The 23,764-nt window shown below is 47.3% G+C and overlaps 1 protein-coding gene across 5 annotated transcripts in view; it reads left to right on the top strand.

Annotated features, from left to right (window-relative positions):
- Positions 1-23,764, top strand: part of nipal3 (NIPA like domain containing 3) — a 288,597-nt gene that overhangs the window by 255,171 nt on the left and 9,662 nt on the right. For 4 of the 5 annotated variants that reach the window (XM_068011074.1, XM_068011071.1, XM_068011073.1 and 1 more), the window contains one exon: positions 7,108-7,199. In XM_068011074.1, the coding sequence (XP_067867175.1) occupies positions 7,108-7,199 (92 nt within the window). Of the gene's footprint in view, positions 1-7,107; positions 7,200-14,561; positions 14,811-23,764 lie in introns of those variants that run through there. The other variant, XM_068011075.1, reaches the window with a different exon arrangement.

Raw genomic sequence — 23,764 nt, 5'->3', positions numbered from 1 at the left:
AAAAAAAATAAAATAAAAATAATATCTCCAAATTTGCAGATAACACAAAACTGGGTGGGAGGGTGAGTTGTGAGGAGGATGCAGAGAGGCTTCAGGGTGATTTGGACAAGTTGAGTGAGTGGGCAAATGCATGACAGATGGAGTATAATGTGGATAAATGTGAGGTTATCCACTTTGGTAGCAAAAACAGGAATGCAGATTATCTGAACGGATATGAACTGAGAGAGGGAAATATGCAGCGAGACCCGGGTGTTCTCATACACCAGTTGCTGAAGGTAAGCATGCTGGTCCAACAGGCGGTAAAAAAGGCAAATGGTATCTTGGCCTTCATAGCGAGAGGATTCGAGTACAGAAGCAGTGATGTCTTGCTGCAGTTATCGAGGGCCTTGGTGAGGCAACACCTGGAATACTGTGTGCAGTTTTGGTCTCCTTGTCTGAGGAAGGATGTTCTTGCTATAGAGGGAGTGCAGCGAAGGTTTACCAGACTGATTCCTGGGATGGCGGGACTGACGTATGGGGAGAGATTGAGTCGGTTAGGATTATATTCGCTAGAGTTCAGAAGAGTGAAGGGGGATCTCATAGAAACCTATAAAATTCTAACAGGACTTGACAGGCTAGATGCAGGAAGGATGTTCCCGATGGTGGGGGAGTCCAGAACCAGAGGTCATAGTCTACGGATACGGGGTAAACCTTTCAAGACTGAGATGAGGAGAAATTTCTTCACCCAGAGAGTGGTGAGCTTGTGGGATTCTCTACCACAGAAATCAGTTGAGGCCAAAACATTGTATGTTTTCAAGAAGGAGTTAGATATAGCTGTTGGGTCTAAAGGGACCAAACGGTATGGGGCGAAAGTGGGAACAGGTTACTGAGTTGGATGATCAGCCCTGATCATATTGAATGGCAGAGCAGGCTCGAAGGGCCGAATGGCCTACTCCTGCTCCTATTTTCTGTGTATCTATGTCTTGTCCCATCGGCAGGACAGACCCAGCAGAGGTGGCAGCACAGTGGTTTACAGTCGGCAGGGAGTTGCCCTGGGCATCCTCAACATCGACTCCGGACCCCATGAAGTCTCATGGCATCAGGTCAAACACAGGCAAGGAAACCTCCTGCTGATTACCACTTACCGCCCTCTCGCAGCTGATGAGTCAGTACTCCTTCAGGTTGAACACCACTTCCAAGTACTGAGGGTGGCAAGGGTGCAGAATGTACTCTGGGTGGGGGACGTCAATGTCCATCACCAAGAGTGGCTCGTAACACCACTACTGACCGAGCTAGCCGAATCCTAAAGGATATAGCTGCTAGACTGGGTATGCAGCAGGTGGTGAGAGAACCAACAAGAGGGAAAAACATTCTTGACCTTGTCCTCACTAATCTGTCTGTCGCAGATGCATCTGTCCATGACAGTATTGGTAGGAGTGACCACGACACAGTCCTTGTGGAGGCGAAGTCCCATCTTCACATTGAGGATACCCTCTATGATGTCATGTGGCACTACCACTGTGCTAAATGGGACAGATTTCGAACAGATCTAGCAGTGCAAAACTGGGTATCCATGAGGCGCTGTGGGCCATCATAAGCACAATCACAATCTGTAACCTCATGGCCCGGCATATCCCCCACTCTACCTTTACCATCAAGCCAGGAGACTAATCCTGGTTTCATGAAGAGTGCAGGAGGGCATGCCAGGAGCAACACCGGGCATATGTCAAAATGAGGTGTCAACCTGGTGAAGCTACAACACAGGACTACTTGTGTGCCAAACTGCGTAAGCAGCATGCAATAGACAAGGCTAAGCAATCCCATAACCAGCAGTTCTGATCTAAGCTTTGCAGACCTGCCACATCCAGCCATGAATGGTGGTGGACAATTAAACAACTAACTGGAGGAGGTGGCTCCACAAATATCCCCATCCTCAATGATGGGGGAGCCCAGCACATCAGTGTGAAAGATAAGGCATTTGCAACAATCTTCAGTCAGAAGTGCCGAGTTGATGATCCATCTCAGCCTCCTCCTGAAGTCCCCGGCATCACAAATGCTAGACTTCAGCCCATTCGATTCACTCCACATGATATCAAAAAATGACTGAAGGCACTGGATACTGCAAAGGCTATGGCCAGCAATAGTACTGAAGACCTGTGCTCCAGAACTTGCCGTGCCCCTAGTCAAGCTGTTCCAGTACAGCTACAACACTGGCATCTATCCGGCAATGTGGAAAATTGTCCAGGTATGTCCTGTACACAAAAAGCAGGACAAATCCAACCCGGCCAATTATCACTCTACTCTCAAAAGTGATGGAAGGTGTAATCAAGTAGCACTTGCTTAGCAATAACCTGCTCAGTGGCTCTCAGTTTGGGTTCCGCCAGGGCCACACTGCTCCTGACCTCATTACAGCCTTAGTTCAAACATGGTCAAAAGAGCTGAACTCAAGAGGTGAGATGAGAGTGACTGCCCTTGACATCAATGCCTCATTTGACCGAATATGGCATCAAGGAGCCCTGGCAAAACTGAAGTCAATGGGAATCAGGGGGAAAACTCTTCGCTGGTTGGAGTCATATCTAGCGCAAAGGAAGATGGTTGTGGTTGTTGGAGGTCAATCATCTCAGTTCCAGGATATCACTGCAGGAGTTCTTCAGGGTAGTGTCCTAGGCCCAACCATCTTCAGCTGCTTCATCAATGACCTTTCTTCAATCATAAGGTCAGAAGTGGGGATGTTCACTGATGATTGCACAATGTTCAGCACCATTCGCGACTCCTCAGATACTGAAGCAGTCCGTGTAGAAATGCAACAAGACCTGGACAATATCCAGGCTTGGACTGATAAGGGGCAAGTAACATTCATGCCAACAAGTGCCAGGCAATGACCATCTCCAACAAGAGAGAATCTAACCATCTCCCCTTGACATTCAATGACATTCCCATCGCTGAATCCCCCACTATCAACATCCTCGGGGCTACCATTCACCAGAAACTGAACTGGAGTAGCCATATAAATACCGTGGCTACAAGAGCAGGTCAGAGGCTAGGAATCCTGCAGTGAGTAACTCATCTCCTGACTCCCCAAAGCCTGTCCACAAAGGCACAAGTCAGAAGGGTGATGGAATACTCTCCATTTCAACAATACTCAAGAAACTCGACATCATCCAGGACAAAGCGACCCACTTGATTGGCACCCCATCGACAAACATTCACTCCCTGCATCACCGATGCACAGTGGCAGCAGTGTGTATAATCTACAAGATGCACTGCATCAACGCACCAAGGCTCCTCAGACAGCACTTTCCAAACCCATGACCTCCACCACCTAGAAGGACAAGGGCAGCAAATGCATGGGAACACCACCATCTGCAAGTTCCCTCCAAGCCACACACCATCCTGACGGAACCTTATCGCCGTTCCTTCACTGTCACTGGGTCAAAATCCTGGAACTCCCTTCCTAACAGCACTGTGGGTGTACCTACCCCACATGAACTGCAGCGGTTCAAAAAGGCAGCTCAGCACCACCTTCTCAAGGGTAATTAGGGATGGGTAATAAATGCTGGCCTTGCCAGTGACGCCCACCATCCCATGAATGAATTTAAAAAAAGGCTGAGACTCCTCCAGTGCTACCTTCTGGAACTCCATACCTGCCTCTTTCGTAGTCGCACCTTTCTGTCCCTGACCAGAGACCAAATCTGAAGCATTTAACCTGAGGGCTGTGACTGCCTCCTGGGGGAAAGTGTCAAAAAAAGAACAAAGAACAGTACAGCACAGGAACAGGGCATTCGGGCCTCCAAGCCTGCGCCGATCTTGATGCCTGTCTAAACTAAAACCTTCTGCACTTCCGGGAATCGTATACCTCCATGTATTTGTCAAGATGCCTCTTAAACAAACACTAACACTGTGAAGGAGACTACAAGTTTAGGTTAAAGTTGTTTAATGCCAAATGTAAAATTTGAGTAGATTTTAGAAAAAGATTAACCCTTAAAACACTTCAAATTCCCTCACTCACCAAATTCCCAAGTTAAGTAAGGTCACTGACCTGCAACACTAACTCTGCTTATCTCTCCACAGATGCTGCCAGATCTGCTGAGTATTTCCAGCAATTCTGTTTTTTATTTCAGATTTCCAGCATCTGCAGTATTTTGCTTTTATTATCCATGCTACTTACGCTGCTTATCACATCCTGGGAATCAGAGAACATTCAGTTTATCTCTACTGTCTGTTTCTTATCTCCCAACCAATTATTAACCCATGTCACAAGATTACTTGTAATTCTGTGCAGTTTTATTTTTGCAAATTTTTTTTTATTCTTTCATGGGATTTGGGCGTCACTGGCAAGGCCAACATTTGTTGCCCATCCCTAATTGCCCTTGACAACTGCGTGCCTTGCTAGGCCTTTTCAGAGGGCAATTTAGAGTCAACCACATTGCTGTGGGTCTGGAGTCACATGTAGGCCAACCAGGGAAGGCTGGCAGATTTCTTTCCCTAAAGGACATTAGTGAACCAGATGGGTTTTTATGACAATGCCATTATTGAGACTAGCTTTCAGTTCCAGATTTTTATTAATTAAATTGCATTTATCAATTAATTGAAATTCCACCAGCTGTTGTGGTGGGATTTGAACCTGTGTTACCAGGGCATTAGCAGGGGTCTCTGAATTACTATTTCAGTGACATTACCACTACGCCACTGTCTCCCCTTATGTAGAACCTTATCAAATGTCTCCTGGAAATCTATATCGACAATATTTGTCGACACTCCTCTATCCACCAATCTAGTTACCTCCTCACAAAATTAAGCTAGATTATTCAGACATGACCTCTCCTTCACAAACCCATGCTGGCGCTGTGATCATCTGATACTTGTCCAAGTACTCAGTTACTTTACCCTGTTGATAGACTCCAGTAATGTCTCCACAACAGATGTTAAAGTGACAGGTCTGTAGTCTCCTGGTTTTTCTCTCCTTTTCTTAAATGACATTTTTACAATTTTCCAGTCCAAAGGCACAATTCCTTACTCTAGAAAACATTAAAAAATTATCATACACACATCAGGATTTTACTTACCTATTTCTTTTACAGCCCGGGTGGAAGCAATGAAATTCTGGAGATTTGTCTACCTTAAGTCCCAGTATTTTCTCCATTCCCACATTTTAAACTCATATTAAATTCAATAGGCTCCTCCCCTTGATTTATTTTTAGGTGTCTGTGTACCATTGGTATTTTGTCCTGTTCCTCTGAAAACTGATAAAATTCCTCATGTAACAAGTCTGCCATTTCCTTACTATTACAGTCTCACTTGCATCTGTCTTTAATGGGCCTTTACCACTCTCCCCTTTACCACTCTCTCGATATGTCTATTAAAATCTCTTTTCTGTTAGACTTGATATCCCTTGCACGTTTCTTTCATATTCCCTTTTTGCACCTCTTATTCTTTATTGTGTTGTTTTGCATACCTCTCACAGTCTGCTGGATTTCCACTTTCCTTCTATTTGTGTAAATCTTTTTATTTAGCTTGATACTGTCTTTTACCTTATTTGTTAACCATGGTTGCTTGATTACACAAGTGGAGTTTTGCCTTTTAGGGATTTGTGCAGCTTTTATATTGTACTAAAACCTCTGAATGCTTTGCACTATCTGTAGGTTTACCCATTGCTATTTCCACCCTGTTTATTGGGGTCAGTTATTTCTCGTCCCTTCGAAGTTTGCCTTCCTTTAGTTTAGACCTTGGTTAGTGACTCTTCTTCCTCTCAAACCATATATCAAATTTAATCATATGGTCAATATTCACAAGTTGTTCCCTTACTGTCAGATTCTTAATGAATTCCAGACCAATATCTATCATTACGTCTAATGTGACCTGTTCCCTTGTTGGTTCTACAACACATCATTCTGGAAACCTGGCCTTAAAACAATATTGCTTTTAATATTTCAGTTGTTCTGTTTCTCCAATCTGTGTGAAAATTAGAATTTTCCATTATAATCACTTTGTTTTTTTCTACTTGCTTCCCAGATGTCCGTATTTATAAATCGCCCCACTGCATCAATACTATCAGGATCTCCGTAGACAACTCCTACCAGAGTCTTGCATCCTTTGTTGTTCCTTTGTTCTATCCAGATTGTTTCCATTGCCTGATCTACCTTACTGAAATCCTTCCTTTCCAGTTGTGCCCTTTAACAATATTGCTCCTGTTCCTTCTCCAATTTTCCTATGCTTTCTATAGATCCTAAAGCCTGGAATATATAGCACCTAATGTGTAGCCAGATCTCTGTAATGGTTACCACAGTATCCTTTAAGCTGCATGTTTTCTTTATCTTTCTTTGCACTCTGATGTTTGCTCTAAGCCCTCTTTTTCTTATCTTCAGGTTACTAATTTGCTCCCCACCACCCCACTACTATTGGTTTCAAGACCTTTCTGTAGTCCTATTTATCCTTTCTGCTAGGACCTTTGTCTCAACCCTTTCCAGCTCTGCACTGTACATGGCGACCAGTATTATTAGGAGTAATGTGCAGCTCCTTCCTGTCCCAGTACCTGTGCCATTAAATGGAATACCTCTTTCCCATGGTACTTTTTCAACCATATATTTACGTTCCTGATCTGTTTGACCTCGTGTCAGTTAGCACATCACTTGGGTATTAATTCTGAAATTACCACCATAGTTCCTAAATTTCTGTACTGTATATGAGAACAGTGTTTTCAGGAGTAAACTGGTAATATATTCTCTACTGTACACGAGAGCAGTGTTTTCAGGAGCAAAGTGCAGTTTGCAATTACAACTAATTCTATCACTGTGTGCTCTCTTTGTCTATTGCAGCCACTGAAGCTGAAAGGTTTCCCTCACTGTACCTAATCTCCATTCATCCATAAAGGAATTCTCCATTCTCAGCCCTTAGCTTCCCTGCCTCTTCTGCCCCTGTCCCATTCTGATTCCAGTTTCCTTAGCTCTGCTCCTCCTTGCTCTTGTTGGGCTCCGCTCCCCAGTCTTAGTGCACACATTTAACTTTATTTCTGTTTCTGGAGGGCTGATTACTACCCTGGGCTCTGCTAGTAGTTTTTGAGTAAGTTGATGACAAGAGCAACCTGTGTGAATCATTCCAGCTCTCATTGTTTAATCTTCATTTTCCTAGTTCCTGCATCGCTTTCCTAGGCGTAGTTTTGATTACACAGAATAAGAAGAAGAAGGCGTTTGAACCATACGTCATGATGGATGTGATTCCAGGTTAGTGACGGTGCAAAGGAAGAGAGAGAGTGCAAAAGCGAGGCAGAGGAGGGGCTGTGAAAGAGCGTGAGGCGGGATTGAGCGGGAGGAGGGTGTGGAAAGTGGGAGGCTGTGAGTGAGAGAATGAAGAGTAATTGTGAAAGTGAATGAGCGGCATGTGTGAGAGGGAGGGAGGGTGCGTTGGAGGCAGAGAGACCATGGGGGGGGGGGGTGTGAAACATGTTAGGATCATACAGCACACCCAAGCCATGTGGCCATCGTACCTATGCCACGTCTGTGGAAGAGCTATCCAATTAGTCCCAGTCCCCTGTTCTTGCCCCATAACCCTGTGAATTTCTCCCCTGTTAGTGTTTATCGAATTCCCTTTTCGAAAGACCATTGAATCTGCTTCCCCTACCCTTTCAGACAGTGCTTTCCAGATTACAACTCACTGCACAAAAGAAATTCTAATCTCACCACTGAATGTTTTCCTATTTATCTTAAATGCTTGTCCTCTGGTTACTGACCCTCTTACCAACAGTTTCTCCCCATTTACTATCAAACCCTTATAATTTTGAACATCTCTATTGTCTCTCTGCAACATCCTTAGCTCTAAGGAGAACAGTCCCAGCTTTGCTAGTCTCTCCACAGAAGTGAAGCCTTTCATTCCTGGTGCCATTCCAGTAAATCTCCTCTGCACCCTCTTCAAGGCTTTAACAATCTTCCTAAAGTGCAGTGCCAAGAATTGAACACAATACTCCAGCTGATGGCTCATAAAAAGTTTCTAATAACTTCCTTGCATTTGTATTCTGTCTCTGTTCATAAAGCCAAGGATCCTGTCTGCTTTTTAAAACTGCTTTATCAAATTGTCATGCCATTTTCAAAGATTTCTGTACATTCACCCCAGACCTCTGATCCCGCACCCCTTTGAAAATTGTAACATTTAATTAATATTGTCGCTCCTCATTTTCCCCTCCAAAATGCATCGCTCACACTTCTCAGCATTAAATTTCATCTGCCATGTGTCTGCCTATTTCACCAGTTTGTCTATATCCTCCTGAAGTTGCTGTGCTGTTCACTGCTTACTACATTTCTGAGTTTTGTGTTTACTGCAGACTTTGAAATTATGGGCTGATTTTTATTGAGCCCCCCCCCCCCAACAATGGGAGTCATGGTGCGGGATCCCAGAAAATGCCTCCGGGAGAGGCCCGCCTTGGGCCTTGACGCCGGCAAAGCCCCATCCCATATTACCCGGGGCAGCGAGGCCTCGTGGCAGTCCCCCTGCCGCTCGGCGACGGGAGACACATTTAAATATATTAAGACATGTAAATTAAGGAATAATTACTTAACTGGTGCTGCCAGCCATCCCGTTTAGATATTACGGTCGGTGGCCTGCACTCCTGCGCCTTCAGATCTCTGTTTGGGCATCCAATGCGGGACACTGGTGGGGAGGGGGAGGAGGTATGTACATCAGTGCAGGAGGGGGAGAGCAGGGTCAAACGTACTTGATTGGTCTAGGGGGTGACGGGAAGGTGTAAAGTTAAAAGTTTCTGACCTTTGGGGAGGGGAAAGATCATGTATACAAGATGAGTATTTTGGGTGGGGGGAGAAGGCATGTCCCTTCAATATCTTTTTTCAGTACAGGGGAAGAAGTTGATTGGTGAGTAACTGGTAAGTTATTTTACTTCTCATTGTAATAAAAGGTTTTTAAAGTTACGGTATGGCAGGTCACCTTGGCCAAGTGGAATGCATGTCCTGCAGTATGTGGGAAGTCATGGACGCACGACGTGTCCCAGACGACCACATCTGCAGGAAGTGCCACTAGCTGCAGAAGCTTGAACTCTGGGTTTTGGAACTCGAGAGGCAGCTGGAGTCACTGTTGTGCATCCGCGAGGCAGAGGATTACGTGGATAGCACGTTCAGGGAGGTGGTCACACCGCCATTTAGGAGCGTGCAGGCAGAGAGGGAATGGGTGACTGCTAGGCAGTCTAAAAGAACCAGGCAGGCAGTGCAGGAGTCCCCTGAGTCTATCTTGCTTGCTAATCAGTTTTTTGGGATACTGGTGAGAGCCTCGGGGGAGTGCAGCCAGAGCAACGCCCATGGCACCACGGGTGGCTCAGCTGCACAGGAGGGGAGGAAGAAGAGTGGAAGAGCAACAGCGAAAGGGGATTTGATAGTCAGGGATCACACAGGCGTTTCTGCGGCAGTAAACGTGACTGCAGGATGGTGTGTTGCCTCCCTGGTACCAGGGTCAAGGATGTCACAGAGCGGCTGCAGGACATCCTTCTGGGGGAAGGTGAACAGCCAGAGGTTGTGTCCACATTGGTACCAATGACATAGGTAGGAAGAGGGATGAAGTCCTGAAAGCAGATTTTAGGGAGTTAGGAAGCAAATTAAAAAGCAGGACCTCCAAAGCAGTAATCTCAGGATTACTCCAATGTCGCGTGCTAGTGAGCATAGGAATGGGAGGATTGATCGATTGAACACATGGCTGGAAAATTGGGGTAGTAGGGAGGACATCAGATTTCTGAGGCATTGGGACCGGTTCTGGGGCAGCTGGGACCTGTACAAGATGGACGGGCTACACCTTAACAGGACCTGGACTTAACACCTGGAGATTAGCACATGCTGTGGCTTGAGAGATGGTGCAGGAGGGAGGGGTTCAAATTTTTGGGACATTGGGACCGGTTCTGGGGGAGGTGGGACTATTACAAATTGGACGGTCTACACCTGGGCCGGACTGGAACCAATGTCCTTGGGGGTGCTTTTGCTAACGCTGCTGGGGAGGGTTTAAACTAATGTGGCAGGGGGATGGGAACCAAATGAGGTCAGTGGAGAGTAAGGATGTAGTAACTAAAGCCTGTAAGGAACTAGATAATGAAGTCAGCGTGACTAAGGGAAAGAGTAGGCAGGGAGCAGATGATGAAAGCAAAGGGACTGGTGGTCTGAGGTGTATTTGTTTTAATGCAAGAAGTGTAGTAGGTAAGGCAGATGAACTTAGGGCTTGGATTAGTACCTGGGAGTATGATGTTATTGCTATTACTGAGACTTGGTTAAGGGAAGGGCATGATTGGCAACTAAATATCCCAGGATACCGATGCTTCAGGCGGGATAGAGAGGGAGGTAAAAGGGGTGGAGGAGTTGCATTACTGGTCAAAGAGGATATCACAGCTGTGCTGAAGGAAGGCACTATGGAGGACTCGAGCTGTGAGGCAATATGGGCAGAACTCAGAAATAGAAAGGGTGCGGTAACAATGTTGGGGCTGTACTACAGGCCTCCCAACAGCGAGCGTGAGATAGAGGTACAAATATCTAAACAGATTATGGAAAGATGTAGGAGCAACAGGGTGGTGGTGACAGGAGATTTTAATATTCCCAACATTGGCTGGGATTCACTTAGTGTTAGAGGTCTAGATGGAGCAGAATTTGTAAGGAGCATCCAGGAGGGTTTTCTAGAGCAGTATGTAAATAGTCCAACTCGGGATGGGGCCATACTGGACCTGGTGTTGGGGAATGAGCCGGGCCAGGTGGTTGACGTTTCAGTAGGGGACTACTTTGGGAATAGTGATCACAATTCCGTAAGTTTTAGAATACTCATGGACAAAGACGAGAGTGGTTCTAAAGGAAGAGTGCTAAATTGGGGCAAGGCCAACTATCCCAAAATTCGGCAGGAGCTGGGGAATGTAGATTGGGAGCAGATGTTTGAAGATAAATCCACATTTGATATGTGGGAGGCTTTTAAAGAGAGGTTGATTAGCGTGCAGGAGAGACATGTTCCTGTGAAAATGAGGGGTAGAAATGGCAAGATTAGGGAACCATGGATGACAGGTGAAATTGTGAGACTAGCTAAGAGGAAAAAGGAAGCATACATAAGGTCGAGGCGGCTGAAGAAAGACGAAGCTTTGAAAGAATATCGGGATTGTAGGCGCAATCTGAAACGAGGAATTAAGAGGGCTAAAAGGGGTCATGAAATATCTTTAGTAAACAGGGTTAAGGAAAATCCCAAAGCCTTTTATTCATATATGAGCAAGAGGATAACTAGAGAAAGGATTGGCCCACTCAAGGACAAAGGAGGAAAGTTATGCGTGGAGTCAGAGAAAATGGGTGAGATTCTAAACGAGTACTTTGCATCGGTATTCACCGAGGAGAGGGACATGACGGATGTTGAGGTTAGGGACAGATGTTTGATTACTCTAGGTCAAGTCGGCATAAGGAGGGAGGAAGTGTTGGGTATTCTAAAAGGCATTAAGGTGGACAAGTCCCCAGGTCCGGATGGGATCTATCCCAGGTTACTGTGGGAAGCGAGAGAGGAAATAGTTGGGGCCTTAACAGATATCTTTGCAACATCCTTAAACACGGGTGAGGTCCCGGAGGACTGGAGAATTGCTAATGTTGTCCCCTTGTTTAAGAAGGGTAGCAGGGATAATCCAGGTAATTATAGACCGGTGAGCCTGACGTCAGTGGTAGGGAAGCTGCTGGAGAAGATACTGAGGGATAGGATCTATTCCCATCTGGAAGAAAATGGGCTTATCAGTGATAGGCAACATGGTTTTGTGCAGGGAAGGTCATGTCTTATCAACTTAATAGAATTCTTTGAGGAAGTGACAAAGTTGATTGATGAGGGAAGGGCAGTAGATGTCGTATACATGGACTTCAGTAAGACGTTTGATAAGGTTCCCCATGGTCGGCTGATGGAGAAAGTGAAGGCGCATGGGGTCCAAGGTGTACTAGCTAGATGGATAAAGAACTGGCTGGGCAACAGGAGACAGAGAGTAGCAGTGGAAGGGAGTTTCTCAAAATGGAGACGTGTGACCAGTGGTGTTCCACAGGGATCCGTGCTGGGACCACTGTTGTTTGTGATATACATAAATGATTTGGAGGAAAGTATAGGAGGTCTGATTAGCAAGTTTGCAGACGACACTAAGATTGGTGGAGTAGCAGATAGTGAAGGGGACTGTCAGAGAATACAGCAGAATATAGATAGACTGGAGAGTTGGGCAGAGAAATGGCAGATGGAGTTCAATCAGGGCAAATGCGAGGTGATGCATTTTGGAAGATCCAATTCAAGAATGAACTATGCAGTAAATGGAAAAGTCCTGGGGAAAATTGATGTGCAGAGAGATTTGGGTGTTCGGGTCCATTGTTCCCTGAAGGTGGCAACGCAGGTCAATAGAGTGGTCAAGAAGGCATACGGCATGCTTTCCTTTATCGGACGGGGTATTGAGTACAAGAGTTGGCAGGTCATGTTACAGTTGTATAGGACTTTGGTTCGGCCACATTTGGAATATTGCGTGCAGTTCTGGTCGCCACATTACCAAAAGGATGTGGATGCTTTGGAGAGGGTGCAGAGGAGGTTCACCAGGATGTTGCCTGGTATGGAGGGCGCCAGCTATGAAGAGAGGTTGAGTAGATTAGGATTATTTTCATTAGAAAGACGGAGGTTGAGGGGGGACCTGATTGAGGTGTACAAAATCATGAGAGGTCTTGACAGGGTGGATAGCAAGAAGCTTTTTCCCAGAGTGGGGTTTTCAATTACAAGGGGACATGCGTTCAAAGTGAAAGGGGAAAAGTTTAGGGGGGATATGCGTGGAAAGTTCTTTACGCAGAGGGTGGTGGGTGCATGGAACGGATTGCCAGCGGAGGTGGTAGACGCGGGCACGATAGCGTCTTTTAAGATGTATCTAGACAGATACATGAATGGGCAGGAAGTAAAGAGATACAGACCCTTAGATAATAGGCGACAGGTTTAGATAGAGGATTTGGATTGGCGTAGGCTTGGAGGGCCAAAGGGCCTGTTCCTGTGCTGTAATTTTCTTTGTTCTTTGTTCTTTGTTTGCTGTTGGGGAGGGTTTAAATTAGCTTATTGGTGGATGGGACCCTAAGGGGTAGCTCAGATTGGAAGGAAGTAAAGCTGGTAACAGGAGGTAGAAAAGTAGCAAGTGACTTTAGAAGGCAGACGAAACAAAGGTGAGCATCAACTAGGCTTAGAATGCAGAATATCAAGAAGACAAGGTTAAGGGCATTCGCATCAAGGTAGATGATTTAAAGGCTCAAACAGAGGTAAATGTGTATGATCTAATTGCCATAACAGAAATGTGGCTACAGGGTGACCAAGATTGAGAACTGAATATTCAAGGATATTCGACGTTTCGGAAGGACAGGCAAAAAGGAAAAGGAGGTGGTGTTGCGCTGATAATAAGGGATGGGATCAGTACATTAGTAAGGGAGGATCTCAGATTGGAAGAACAAAATGTGGAAGCTGTTTGGGTGGAGCTAAGAAGTCGCAAGGGAAGCAAACATTGGTAGGAGGTGTTTATAGACCACCAAAGAGTAGTGTTCGTGTGGGGCACAGTATTAATCAGGAAATTAGAGAAGCATGTTGCATGGATAATCATGGGTGACTTCAATCTGCATATTAGATTAGATTAGAGATACAGCACTGAAACAGGCCCTTCGGCCCACCGAGTCTGTGCCGACCATCAACCACCCATTTATACTAATCCTACACTAATCCCATATTCCTACCAAACATCCCCATCTGTCCCTATATTTCTCTACCACCTACCTATACTAGTGACAATTTATAATGGCCAATTTACCTACCAACCTGCAAGTCTATGGCTGTGGGAGGAAACCGGAGCACCCGGAGAAAACCCACGCAGACACAGGGAGAACTTGCAAACTCCACACAGGCAGTGCCCAGAATTGAACCCGGGTCCCTGGAGCTGTGAGGCTGCAGTGCTAACCACTGCGCCACTGTGCCGCCCTATAAACTGGATAAACCTAATGAGCACTAATGCTGTGGAGGACAAATTTCTGGAGTGTGTTAGGGATGGTTTTCTAGAACAGTATGTTGAGGAACCGACTAGAGAACAGGCTAATTTAGATCCAGTATTATGTAATGAGAAAGGGCTAATTAAGAATCTTGTTGTAAAAGAACTGTCATGCAGGCCCCACCCACCAAAAATGAGGCACATAAATTTCATCACAGGAACATTGATTTTTAAACTGTTACTGGAGTAAAGAACGAACTTTGTAAAAAGAAAGCAACACCAGACCCTTGACTGGAAAGATATTTGCATGTTTACAGACAGTGCTTAAACGGAACAAAGGACCATGCCCTGACACTTTCAATCCACAATGAACTTTTGATTACCAGACGTTGAGGGTGGAGAAGCCCGCATTCTAAGTTGATTGCTAAGATGGCCGAATACAGATGTGGACAGACCAGTTTAGTCACATGACTAACTGGCTGTTGGAGGTTTTTTTTAAAACTTGCCACTGAGAATTTGAACTCAAAAAGCTGTTTGCTCCTGGACTGAAAAGACCTCTCGTGGCTAGCTTGTCGCAGTCTCTCCTGTCTGCTCTCATTTCTCTCACCAGCTTCAGAATCGATTGACGACATATGAACCCCAAGAGAGAAAAGTCTCCTACAATGAATAAGGTTTAAGAAGAATACTGGGCCCCAACGAAAAGCAAGATCTACCTACAAGCAAGGACTACAGGGAGCTCGAAGCACAGTAACAAAAAGGCCCTCTTCAGAGATTGGCTCTAACTTTTTCACTTTATTTTTCTTCTCTTTTCTGTCTCTATTTGCATGTGCGTATCGCGTGCATGTTAGCATGGGGCGAGGCGTGTATCCGTAGGCATTAACCAAATTAGAGTTTAAGTTTTAATAAATTTCACTTTTCTTCTTTAAACCGAAGAAAACCTGTTTGTGCTTTTCTTTGCCTTATAATTGGAAAGTGGTGACAAGGATTCACCAAGGGGGAGCTCAAAACACAGTGTGTTTAAAATTAAACCCTGTTACAATAAGGCAAGGTGAAAGCTAAAAGGGTCCCCGAGACACCTTTCTCACCTGGTCATAACAGAACCTTTAGGGATCAGTGACCATAATATGATAGAATTTTACATTATGTTTGAAAGTGAAGGAGTTCAATCTGAAGCCAGGGTGTTAAATTTAAACAAAGGAAATTATGAAGCTATGAGGGGCAAATTGGCTGAGGTGGATTGGGAAAATACATTAAACGGCATGACAGTACATAGGCAATGGATAGTCTTTAAAGAAATATTACATAGTTCTCAGCAACTATACATTCCTTCAAGGCACAAAAACCCCAAAAGTAAAGGCAGTGAACCATGGATAACAAAGGAAGTTAAGGATTGTATAAGATTAAAAGAAAAGGCCTGTAAAGTTGACAGAAATAGTAGTAAACCTGAGGATTGGGAGGATTTTAGAATACAGCAAAGGAGGACTAAGAAACTGCTAAGGAAGGGAAGAATAGAATATGAATGTAAGCGAGCAAAAAATATAAAAATGGACTGTTGAAGCTTCTACAGGTACATAAAAAGGAACCATTTGGCTAAGACAAATGTGCATCCATTACAGGCAGAGTCAGGAGAATTTATAATGGGAAGTAGAGAATTGGCAGAGAAGCTAAATGATGACTTTGTGTCTGTCTTCACTGAGGAAGATACAAGAAATCTCCCAGAATTAGAGATCCAAGGGTTAGGGAAAATAAGCAATGAGGTATTGGATCAATTAATGGGGGCTGAAGGTCACCAGGATCTGATATTCTACATCCAAGAATTTTGAAAGAGATAGTTATGGAGATAGTGGATGCATTGGTGATCATCTTCCAAAACTCTGTAGATTCTGGAGCAGTTCCTGCAGATTGGAAGGTAGCAATTGCCACCCCACTATTTAAGAAGGGAGGGAGAGAGAAAACAGGGAATTACAGACCTGTTAGCCTTACATCAGTCGTTGGGACAATGCTAGAATCTATTCTAAAGGATGTGATAAATGGACACTTGAATAATAATGATCTGATTGGGCATAGTCAACATGGATTTATGAATGGGAAATCATGTTTGACGAACCTGTTGGAATCTTTTGAGGATGTTACCAACAGAATTGATAAAGGGGAGTCGGTGGATGTGGTATACTTGGATTTTCAGAAAGCTTTTGATGAAGTCCCTCACAGGAGGTTGGTTAGCAAAATTAAAGCACATGGAATAGGAGGTAATATACTGGCATGGATTAAGGATTGGTTAACAGGCAGAAAGCAGAGTAGGAATAAACCAGTCATTCTTGCGTTGGCAGGCTGTGACTAGTGGGGTACCGCAGGGATCAATGCTTGGGCCCTAGTTGTTCACAATATTTATTAATGATTTGGATGTGGTGACCAAATGTAGTACTTCCAAGTTCGTAGATGACACAAAACTAGCTGGGAATGTGTGTTGTGAGGAAGATGCAAAGCAGCTTCAAGGGGATTTGGACAGACTTAGTGGATGGGCAGGAACATGGCAGATGGAATATAATGTGGAGAAATGTGAGGTTAGCCACTTTGGTAGGAGGAATAGATGTGCAGAGTATTTCTTAAATGGTAAGAGATTAGAAAGTGTAGATGTACAAAGGGACCTGTGTGTCCTTGTCAATAAGTCACTGAAAGCTAACATGCAGGTGCAGCAAGCAATTAAGAAGGCTAATGGTATGTTAGCCTTTATCGCAAGAGGACTTGAGTACAGGAGTAGTGAAGTCTTGCTTCAATTGTATCGAACCATGGTTAGACCGCACCTGGAGTACTGTGTGCAGTTTTGGTCCCCTTACTTTAGGAAGGATATTATTGCCATAGAGGAAGTGCAACGAAGGATCACCAGACTTGTTCCTGGGATGGCGGGACTGTCCTATGAAGAGAGACTGGGGAAACTGGGCCTGTATTCTTCAGAATTTCGAAGAATGAGAGGTGATCTCATTGAAACCTACAAAATACAGAAAGGGATAGACAGGGTAGATGCAGGTAAGATGTTTCTCCTGGGTGGGGAGGCTAGAACCAGGGGACACAATTTCAAAATAAGGGGGAAGCCACTTAGGACAGAGATGAGGAGAAATTGCTTTACTCCAGACCCACAGCAATGTGGTTGACTCTTACATCCCCTCTGAAATGGCCTAGCAAGCCACTCAGTTCTATCTAACCGCTACGAAGTCAATAAAACGGAATGAAACTGGATGGACCACCCGGCATCGACCTAGGCACCGGAAACGACAATGGCAAACCCAGCCCTGTCGACCCTGCAAAGTCCTCCTTGCTAACATCTGGGGGCTTGTGCCAAAGTTGGGAGAGCTGTCCCACAGACTAGTCAAGCAACAGCCTGACACAGTCATACTCACGGAATCATACCTTACAGACAATGTCCCAGACACTGCCATCGCTATCCCCGGGTATGTCCTGTCCCACCGGCAGGACAGACCCAACAGAGGTGGCGGCACAGTGGTATACAGTCGGGAGGGAGTTGCCCTGGGAGTCCTCAACATCAGCTCCGGACCACATGAAGTCTCATGGCATCAGGTCAAACATGGGCGAGGAAACCTCTTGCTGATTACCACCTACCACCCTCCCTCAGCTGATGAGTCAGTACTCCTCCATGCTGAGCACCACTTGGAGGAAGCACTGAGGGTGGCAAGGGTGCAGAATGTACTCTGGGTGGGGGACTTCAATGTCCATCACCAAGAGTGGCTCAGTAACACCACTACTGACCGAGCTGGCCAAGTCCAAAAGGACATAGTTGCTAGACTGGGTCTGCGGCAGGTGGTGAGAGAACCAACAAGAGGGAAAAACATACTTGACCTTGTCCTCACCAATCTGCCTGCCGCAGATGCATCTGTCCATGACAGTATTGGTAGGAGTGACCACCGCACAGTCCTTGTGGAGATGAAGTCCCGCCTTCACGTTGAGGATTCCCTCCATCGTGTTGTGTGGCACTATCACCTTGCTAAATGAGATAGATTTCGAACAGATCTAGCAATGCAAAACTGGGCATCCATGAGGTGCTGTGGGCCATCAGCAGCAGCAGAATTGTACTCAACCACAATCTGTAACCTCATGGCCTGGCATATCCCCCACTCTACCATTACCATCAAGCCAGGAGACCAACCCTGGTTCAATGAAGAGTGCAGGAGGGCATGCCAGGAGCAGCACCAGGCATACCTCAAAATGAAGTGTCAGCCTGGTGAAGCTACAACAGAGGACTACTTGCGTGCCAAACTGCGTAAGCAACATGCAATAGACAGAGCTAAGTGGTCCCATAACCAACGGATCAGATCTAAGCTTTGCAGTCCTGCCACATCCAGCCGTGAATGGTGGTGGACAATTAAACAACTAACTGGAGGAGGCGGCTCCACAAATATCCTCATCCTCAATGATGGGGTAGCCCAGCACATCAGTGCGAAAGATAAGGCAGAAGGATTTGCAACAATCTTCAGCCAGAAGTGCCAAGTTGATGATCCATCTCGGCCTCCTCCTGATGTCCCCAGCATCACAGATGCCAGACCTCAGCCAATTCGATTCACTCCACGTGATATCACAAAACAACTGAAGGCACTGGATACTGCAAAGGCTATGGGCCCTAACAATATTCTGGCAATAGTACTGAAGACCTGTGCTCCAGAACTTGCCGTACCCCTAGCCAAGCTGTTCCAGTACAGCTACAACATTGGCATCTATCTGGCAATGTGGAAAATTGCCCAGGTATGTCCTGTACATAAAAAGCAGGACAAATCCAACCCGGCCAATTACCGCCCCATCACTCTACTCTCAATCATCAGTAAAGTGAAGGAAGGTGTCATCAACTGTGCCATCAAGCAGCACTTGCTTAGCAATAACCTGCTCAGTGATGGTCAGTTTGGGTTCCGCCGGGGCCACTCAGCTCCTGACCTCATTACAGCTTTGGTTCATATTGGGATGACCAAAGGCATTGTCTTCAGTCTCTGCCACAAATTCTGTTCCCTAGTCCTTGACTCCATTCTTCTCTCTGGCAACTGTCTGGGGTTGAACCAGACTGTTCCCAACCTTGATGTCATATTTAACCCTGAGCTGAACTCAAGAGGTGAGGTGAGAGTGACTGCCCTCGACATTAAGGCAGGATTTGACCGAGTATGGCATCAAGTAGCCCTAGAAAAACTTAAGTCAATGGGAATCAGGGGGATAACTCTCTGCTGGTTGGAGTCATACCTAAAGCAAAGGAAGATGGTTGTGGCTGTTGGAGGTCAATCATCTGAACTCCAGGACATCACTGCAGGAGTTCCTCAGGGTAGTGTCCTAGGCCCAACCATCTTCAACTGCTTCATCAATGACCTTCCTTCAGTCATAAGGTCAGAATTGGGGATGTTTGTTGATGATTGCACAATGCTCAGCACCATTTGTGACTCCTCAGATACTGAAGCAGTCCGTGTAGAAATGCAGCAAGACCTGGACAATATCCAGGCTTGGGCTGATAAGTGGCAAGTAACATTCGCGCCACACAAGTGACAGGCAATGGCCATCTCCAACAAGAGAGAATCTAACCATCTTCCCTTGACATTCAATGGCATTACCATCGCTGAATCCCCCACGATCACTAGGGGCTACCATTGACCAGAAACTGAACTGGAGTAGCCATATAAATACCATGGCTACAAGAGCAGGTCAGAGGCTAAGAATCCTGCAGTGAGTAACTCACCTCCTGACTCCCCAAAGCCTGTCCACAATCTTCAAGGCACAAGTCAGGAGTGTGATGAAATACTCTCCACTTGCCTGGATAGGTGCAGCCCCAACAACACTCAAGAAGCTCGACACCATCCGGGACAAAGCAGCCCGCTTGACTGGCACCCCATCTACAAACATTCACTCCCTCCACCATCGACGCACAGTGGCAGCAGTGTGTACCAACTACAAGATGCACTGCATCAACGCACCAAGGCTCCTTAGACAGCACCTTCCAAACCCACGACCTCTACCAACTAGAAGGACAAGGGCAGCAAATGCATGGGAACACCACCATCTGCAAGTTCCCCTCCAAGTCACACACCATCCTGACTTGGAAGTATATCGCCTTTCCTTCACTGTCACTGGGTCAAAATCCTGGAACTCCCTTCCTCACAGCAGTGTGGGTGTACCTACCTCACATGGACTGTAGGGGTTCAAGAAGGCAGCTCACCACCACCTTCTCAAGGGCAATTAGGGATGGATAATAAATGCTGGCCTAGCCAGTGACGTCCACATCCCATGAATGAATAAAAAAAAACTATGGGTTGTGAATCGTTGGAATTCTCTATCTTAGTGGGCTGTGGAAGCTCAGTCATTGAGTATGTTTAAAGCAGCGATTGACAGATTTCTAAATACAAATGACATAAGTGGATATGGGGATAGTTTGGGAAAAAGACATTGAAGTAAATGATCAGCCATGATCATATTGAATGGTGGGACGGGCATGATGGGCTGAATGGCCTACTCCTGCTCTTATGTTCCCAAAAATTTAAATCTCTCTGCCCCTCTCTCTCCTCTCTCTCTCTTTCTCTCTCTTGACTCTCTCTCTTTCTCTCTCTGGCCTCTGTCTCTCTCTCTCTGGCCTCTGTCTCTCTCTCTCTGGCCTCTCTCTCTCTGTCTGGCCTCTCTCTCTGGCGCATCTCTCTCTCTCTCTGGCCTCTCCCTCTCTCTCTCTGGCCTCTCTCTCTCTGGCCTCTCTCTCTGTGGCCTCTCACTCTCTTTCTCTGGCCTCTCCCTCTCTCTCTCTCTGGCCTCTCTCTCTCTGGCCCCTCTCTCTCTGTCTGGCCTCTCTCTCTGGCGCATCTCTCTCTCTCTCTGGCCTCTCCCTCTCTCTCTCTGGCCTCTCTCTCTCTGACCTCTGTCTCTGTGGCCTCTCACTCTCTCTTTCTCTGGCCTCTCCCTCTCTCTCTCTCTCTGGCCTCTCTCTCTCTGGCCTCTCTCTCTCTCTGTCTCTCTCTGGCCTCTCTCTCTCTCTGGCCTCTCTCTCTCTCAGGCCTCTCTCTCTCTCTCTCTCTGGCCTCTCTCTCTCCTTCTGACCCCTCTCTCTCTCTGGCCTCTTTCTCTCTCTCTCTGGCCTCTCCCTCTCTCTGGCCTCTCTCTCTGTGGCCTTTCAATCTCTCTCTCTCTGGCCTCTTTCTCTCTCTCTCTGGCCTCTCTCTCTCTCTCTCTCTCTCTCTCTCTCTGGCCTCTCTCTCTCTCTCTCTCTGGCCTCTCTGTGTCTCTCTCTGGCCTCTTTCTCTCTCTCTGGCCTCTTTCTCTCTCTCTCTGGCCTCTCTCTCTCTTTCTCTGGCCTCTCTCTCTCTCTCCTTCTCTCTCTCTCTCTCTGGCGCCTCTCTCTCTGCCCCCCTCTCTCTCTGGCCTCTCTCTCTCTCTGGCCTCTCTCTCTCTGGCGCCTCTCTCTATCTTTCTGGCTACTCTCTCTCTCTCTCTGGCGCCTCTCTCTCTGCCCCCCTCTCTCTCTCTCTCTGGCCTCTCTCTCTCTCTGGCTCCTCTCTCTATGGCCTCTCTCTCTCTCTGGCCTCTCTCTCTCTCTCGCTCTGGCCTCTCTCTCTCTCTCTCTCTGGCGCCTCTCTCTCTCTGGCCTCTCTCTGCCCCTTTCTCTCTCTCTCTGGCCTTTCTCTCTTTCTCTGGCCTCTCTCTCTGCCCCTCTCTCACTCTCTCTTGGCTGTCTCTCTCTGGCCTCTGTCTCTCTCTCTCTCTGGCCTCTCTCTCTCTCTCTGGCCTCTCTCTCTCTCTCTGGCCTCTCTCTCTGCCCCTCTCTTTTCCTCTGCTCCTCTCTCTCGACTCACTCCCTGGCCTCTCTCTCTCTCTCTCTCTCACACTCTGGCCTCTCTCTCTCTCTCTCTCTCTCTCTGGCCTCTCTCTCTCTCTCTGGCCTCTCTCTCTGGCCTCTCTCTCTCTCTCTGGCCTCTCTCTCTGGCCTCTCTCTCTCCCTCAGCTCCTCCTTCTCTCCCCCTCTTTCTCCGGCCTCTCCCTCACTCTCTCTCTGGCCTCTCTCTCTCTCTCTCTCTCTCTCTCTCTCTCTGGCCTCTCTCTCTCTCTCTGGCCTCTCTCTCTCTCTGGCCTCTCTCTCTCTCTGGCCTCTCTCTCTCTCTGGCCTCTCTCTCTCTCTCTGGCCTCTCTCTCTCTGGCCTCTCTCTCTCTCTCTCTGGCCTCTCTCTCTCCCTCAGCTCCTCTCTCTCTCCCCCTATTTCTCCGGCCTCTCCCTCACTCATTCTCTGGCCTCTCTCTCTCTCTCTCTCTGGCCTCTCTCTCTCTCTCTGGCCTCTCTCTCTCTCTGGCCTCTCTCTCTCTCTCTGGCCTCTCTCTCTCTCTCTCTGGCCTCTCTCTCTCCCTCAGCTCCTCTCTCTCTCCCCCTCTTTCTCCGGCCTCTCCCTCACTCTCTCTCTGGCCTCTCTCTCTCTCTCTCTCTCTCTCTCTCTCTCTCTGGCCTCTCTCTCTCTCTCTCTGGCCTCTCTCTCTCTCTCTGGCCTCTCTCTCTCCCTCAGCTCCTCTCTCTCTCCCCCTCTTTCTCCGGCCTCTCCCTCACTCTCTCTCTGGCCTCTCTCTCTCTCTCTGGCCTCTCTCTCTCTCTCTCTGGCCTCTCTCTCTCTGTCTGGCCTCTCTCTCTCTCTGGCCTCTCTCTCTCCCTCAGCTCCTCTCTCTCTCCCCCTCTTTCTCCGGCCTCTCCCTCACTCTCTCTCTGGCCTCTCTCTCTCTCTCTCTCTGGCCTTCTCGCTCTCTTTCCGGCCCCTTTCTCTCTCTCTCTCTCTGGCCTCTCTCTCTCTCTCTCTCTCTCTCTGGCCTCTCTCTCTGTCTGGCCTCTCTCTCTCTCTGTCTTGTCCCTCTCTCTCTCTCTGACCTCTCTCTCTCTCTGTCTTGTCTCTCTCTGTCTGGCCTCTCTCTCTCTGTCTGGCCTCTCTCTCTCTCTCTGACCTCTTTCTCTCTCTCTGGCCTCTCTCTCTCTCCCTCTCTCTCTGGCCTCTCTCTCTCTCTGGCTCCTCTCTCTCTCTCTGGCCCTTCTCCCTCTCTCTCTGGCCTGACCCTCTCTCTCTGTCTCCCTCTCTCTCTGTAACCTCTCTCTCTGGCTCCTCTCTCTCTCTCTGCCCCTCTCCCTCTCCATGGCCTCTCTCTATGTGGCCTCTGTCTTTCTCTCTGGCCCCTCTCTCTCTTTCTCTCTGGCCTTGTTCTTTCTCTGCCTCCCTCTCGCTGTTTCTCTGCCTCCCTCTCGCTGTCTCTCTGCCTCCCACTCGCTCTCTGTCTGCCTCCCTTTCGCTGTCTCTCTGCCTCCCTCTCGCTCTCTGTCTGCCTCCCACTCGCTCTCTGTCTGCCTCCCTTTCGCTGTCTCTCTGCCTCCCTCTCGCTCTCTGTCTGCCTCCCTCTCGCTCTCTGTCTGCCTCCCTCTCGCTCTCTGACTGCCTCCCTCGTGCTCTCTCTCTGCCTCCCACTCGCTCGCTCTCTCTGCCTCCCTCTCGCTCTCTCTGCCTCCCTCTCGCTCACTCTGCCTCCCTCTCGCTCTCTCGCTGCCTCCCTCTCTCTCTGCCTCCCTCTCGCGCTCTCTCTGCCTCCCTCTCGCTCTCTCTCAGTCTCCCTCTCGCTCTCTCTCTTGTCCCTCTCGCTCTCTCGCTGCCTCCCTCTCACTCTCTCTCTGCCTCCCTCTCTCTCTGATTGTTGCTGAGAGTGGGAACAGCACTTTCCGAACTTTGGGCAGCTTTGTAGTTTTCCAACGGGTTCCAATTTTTCTTTTTCAAAAACGCACCGGAAAACCCCATATCTGTCCGAAGTTCGGTAGCCACTGTTCCG

The sequence above is a fragment of the Heterodontus francisci genome, chromosome 31 (assembly GCF_036365525.1).
Source record: "Heterodontus francisci isolate sHetFra1 chromosome 31, sHetFra1.hap1, whole genome shotgun sequence".
In the NCBI taxonomy this organism is placed as follows: Eukaryota; Metazoa; Chordata; class Chondrichthyes; order Heterodontiformes; family Heterodontidae; genus Heterodontus; species Heterodontus francisci.
This window is presented reverse-complemented; position numbering and strand designations above follow the sequence as displayed.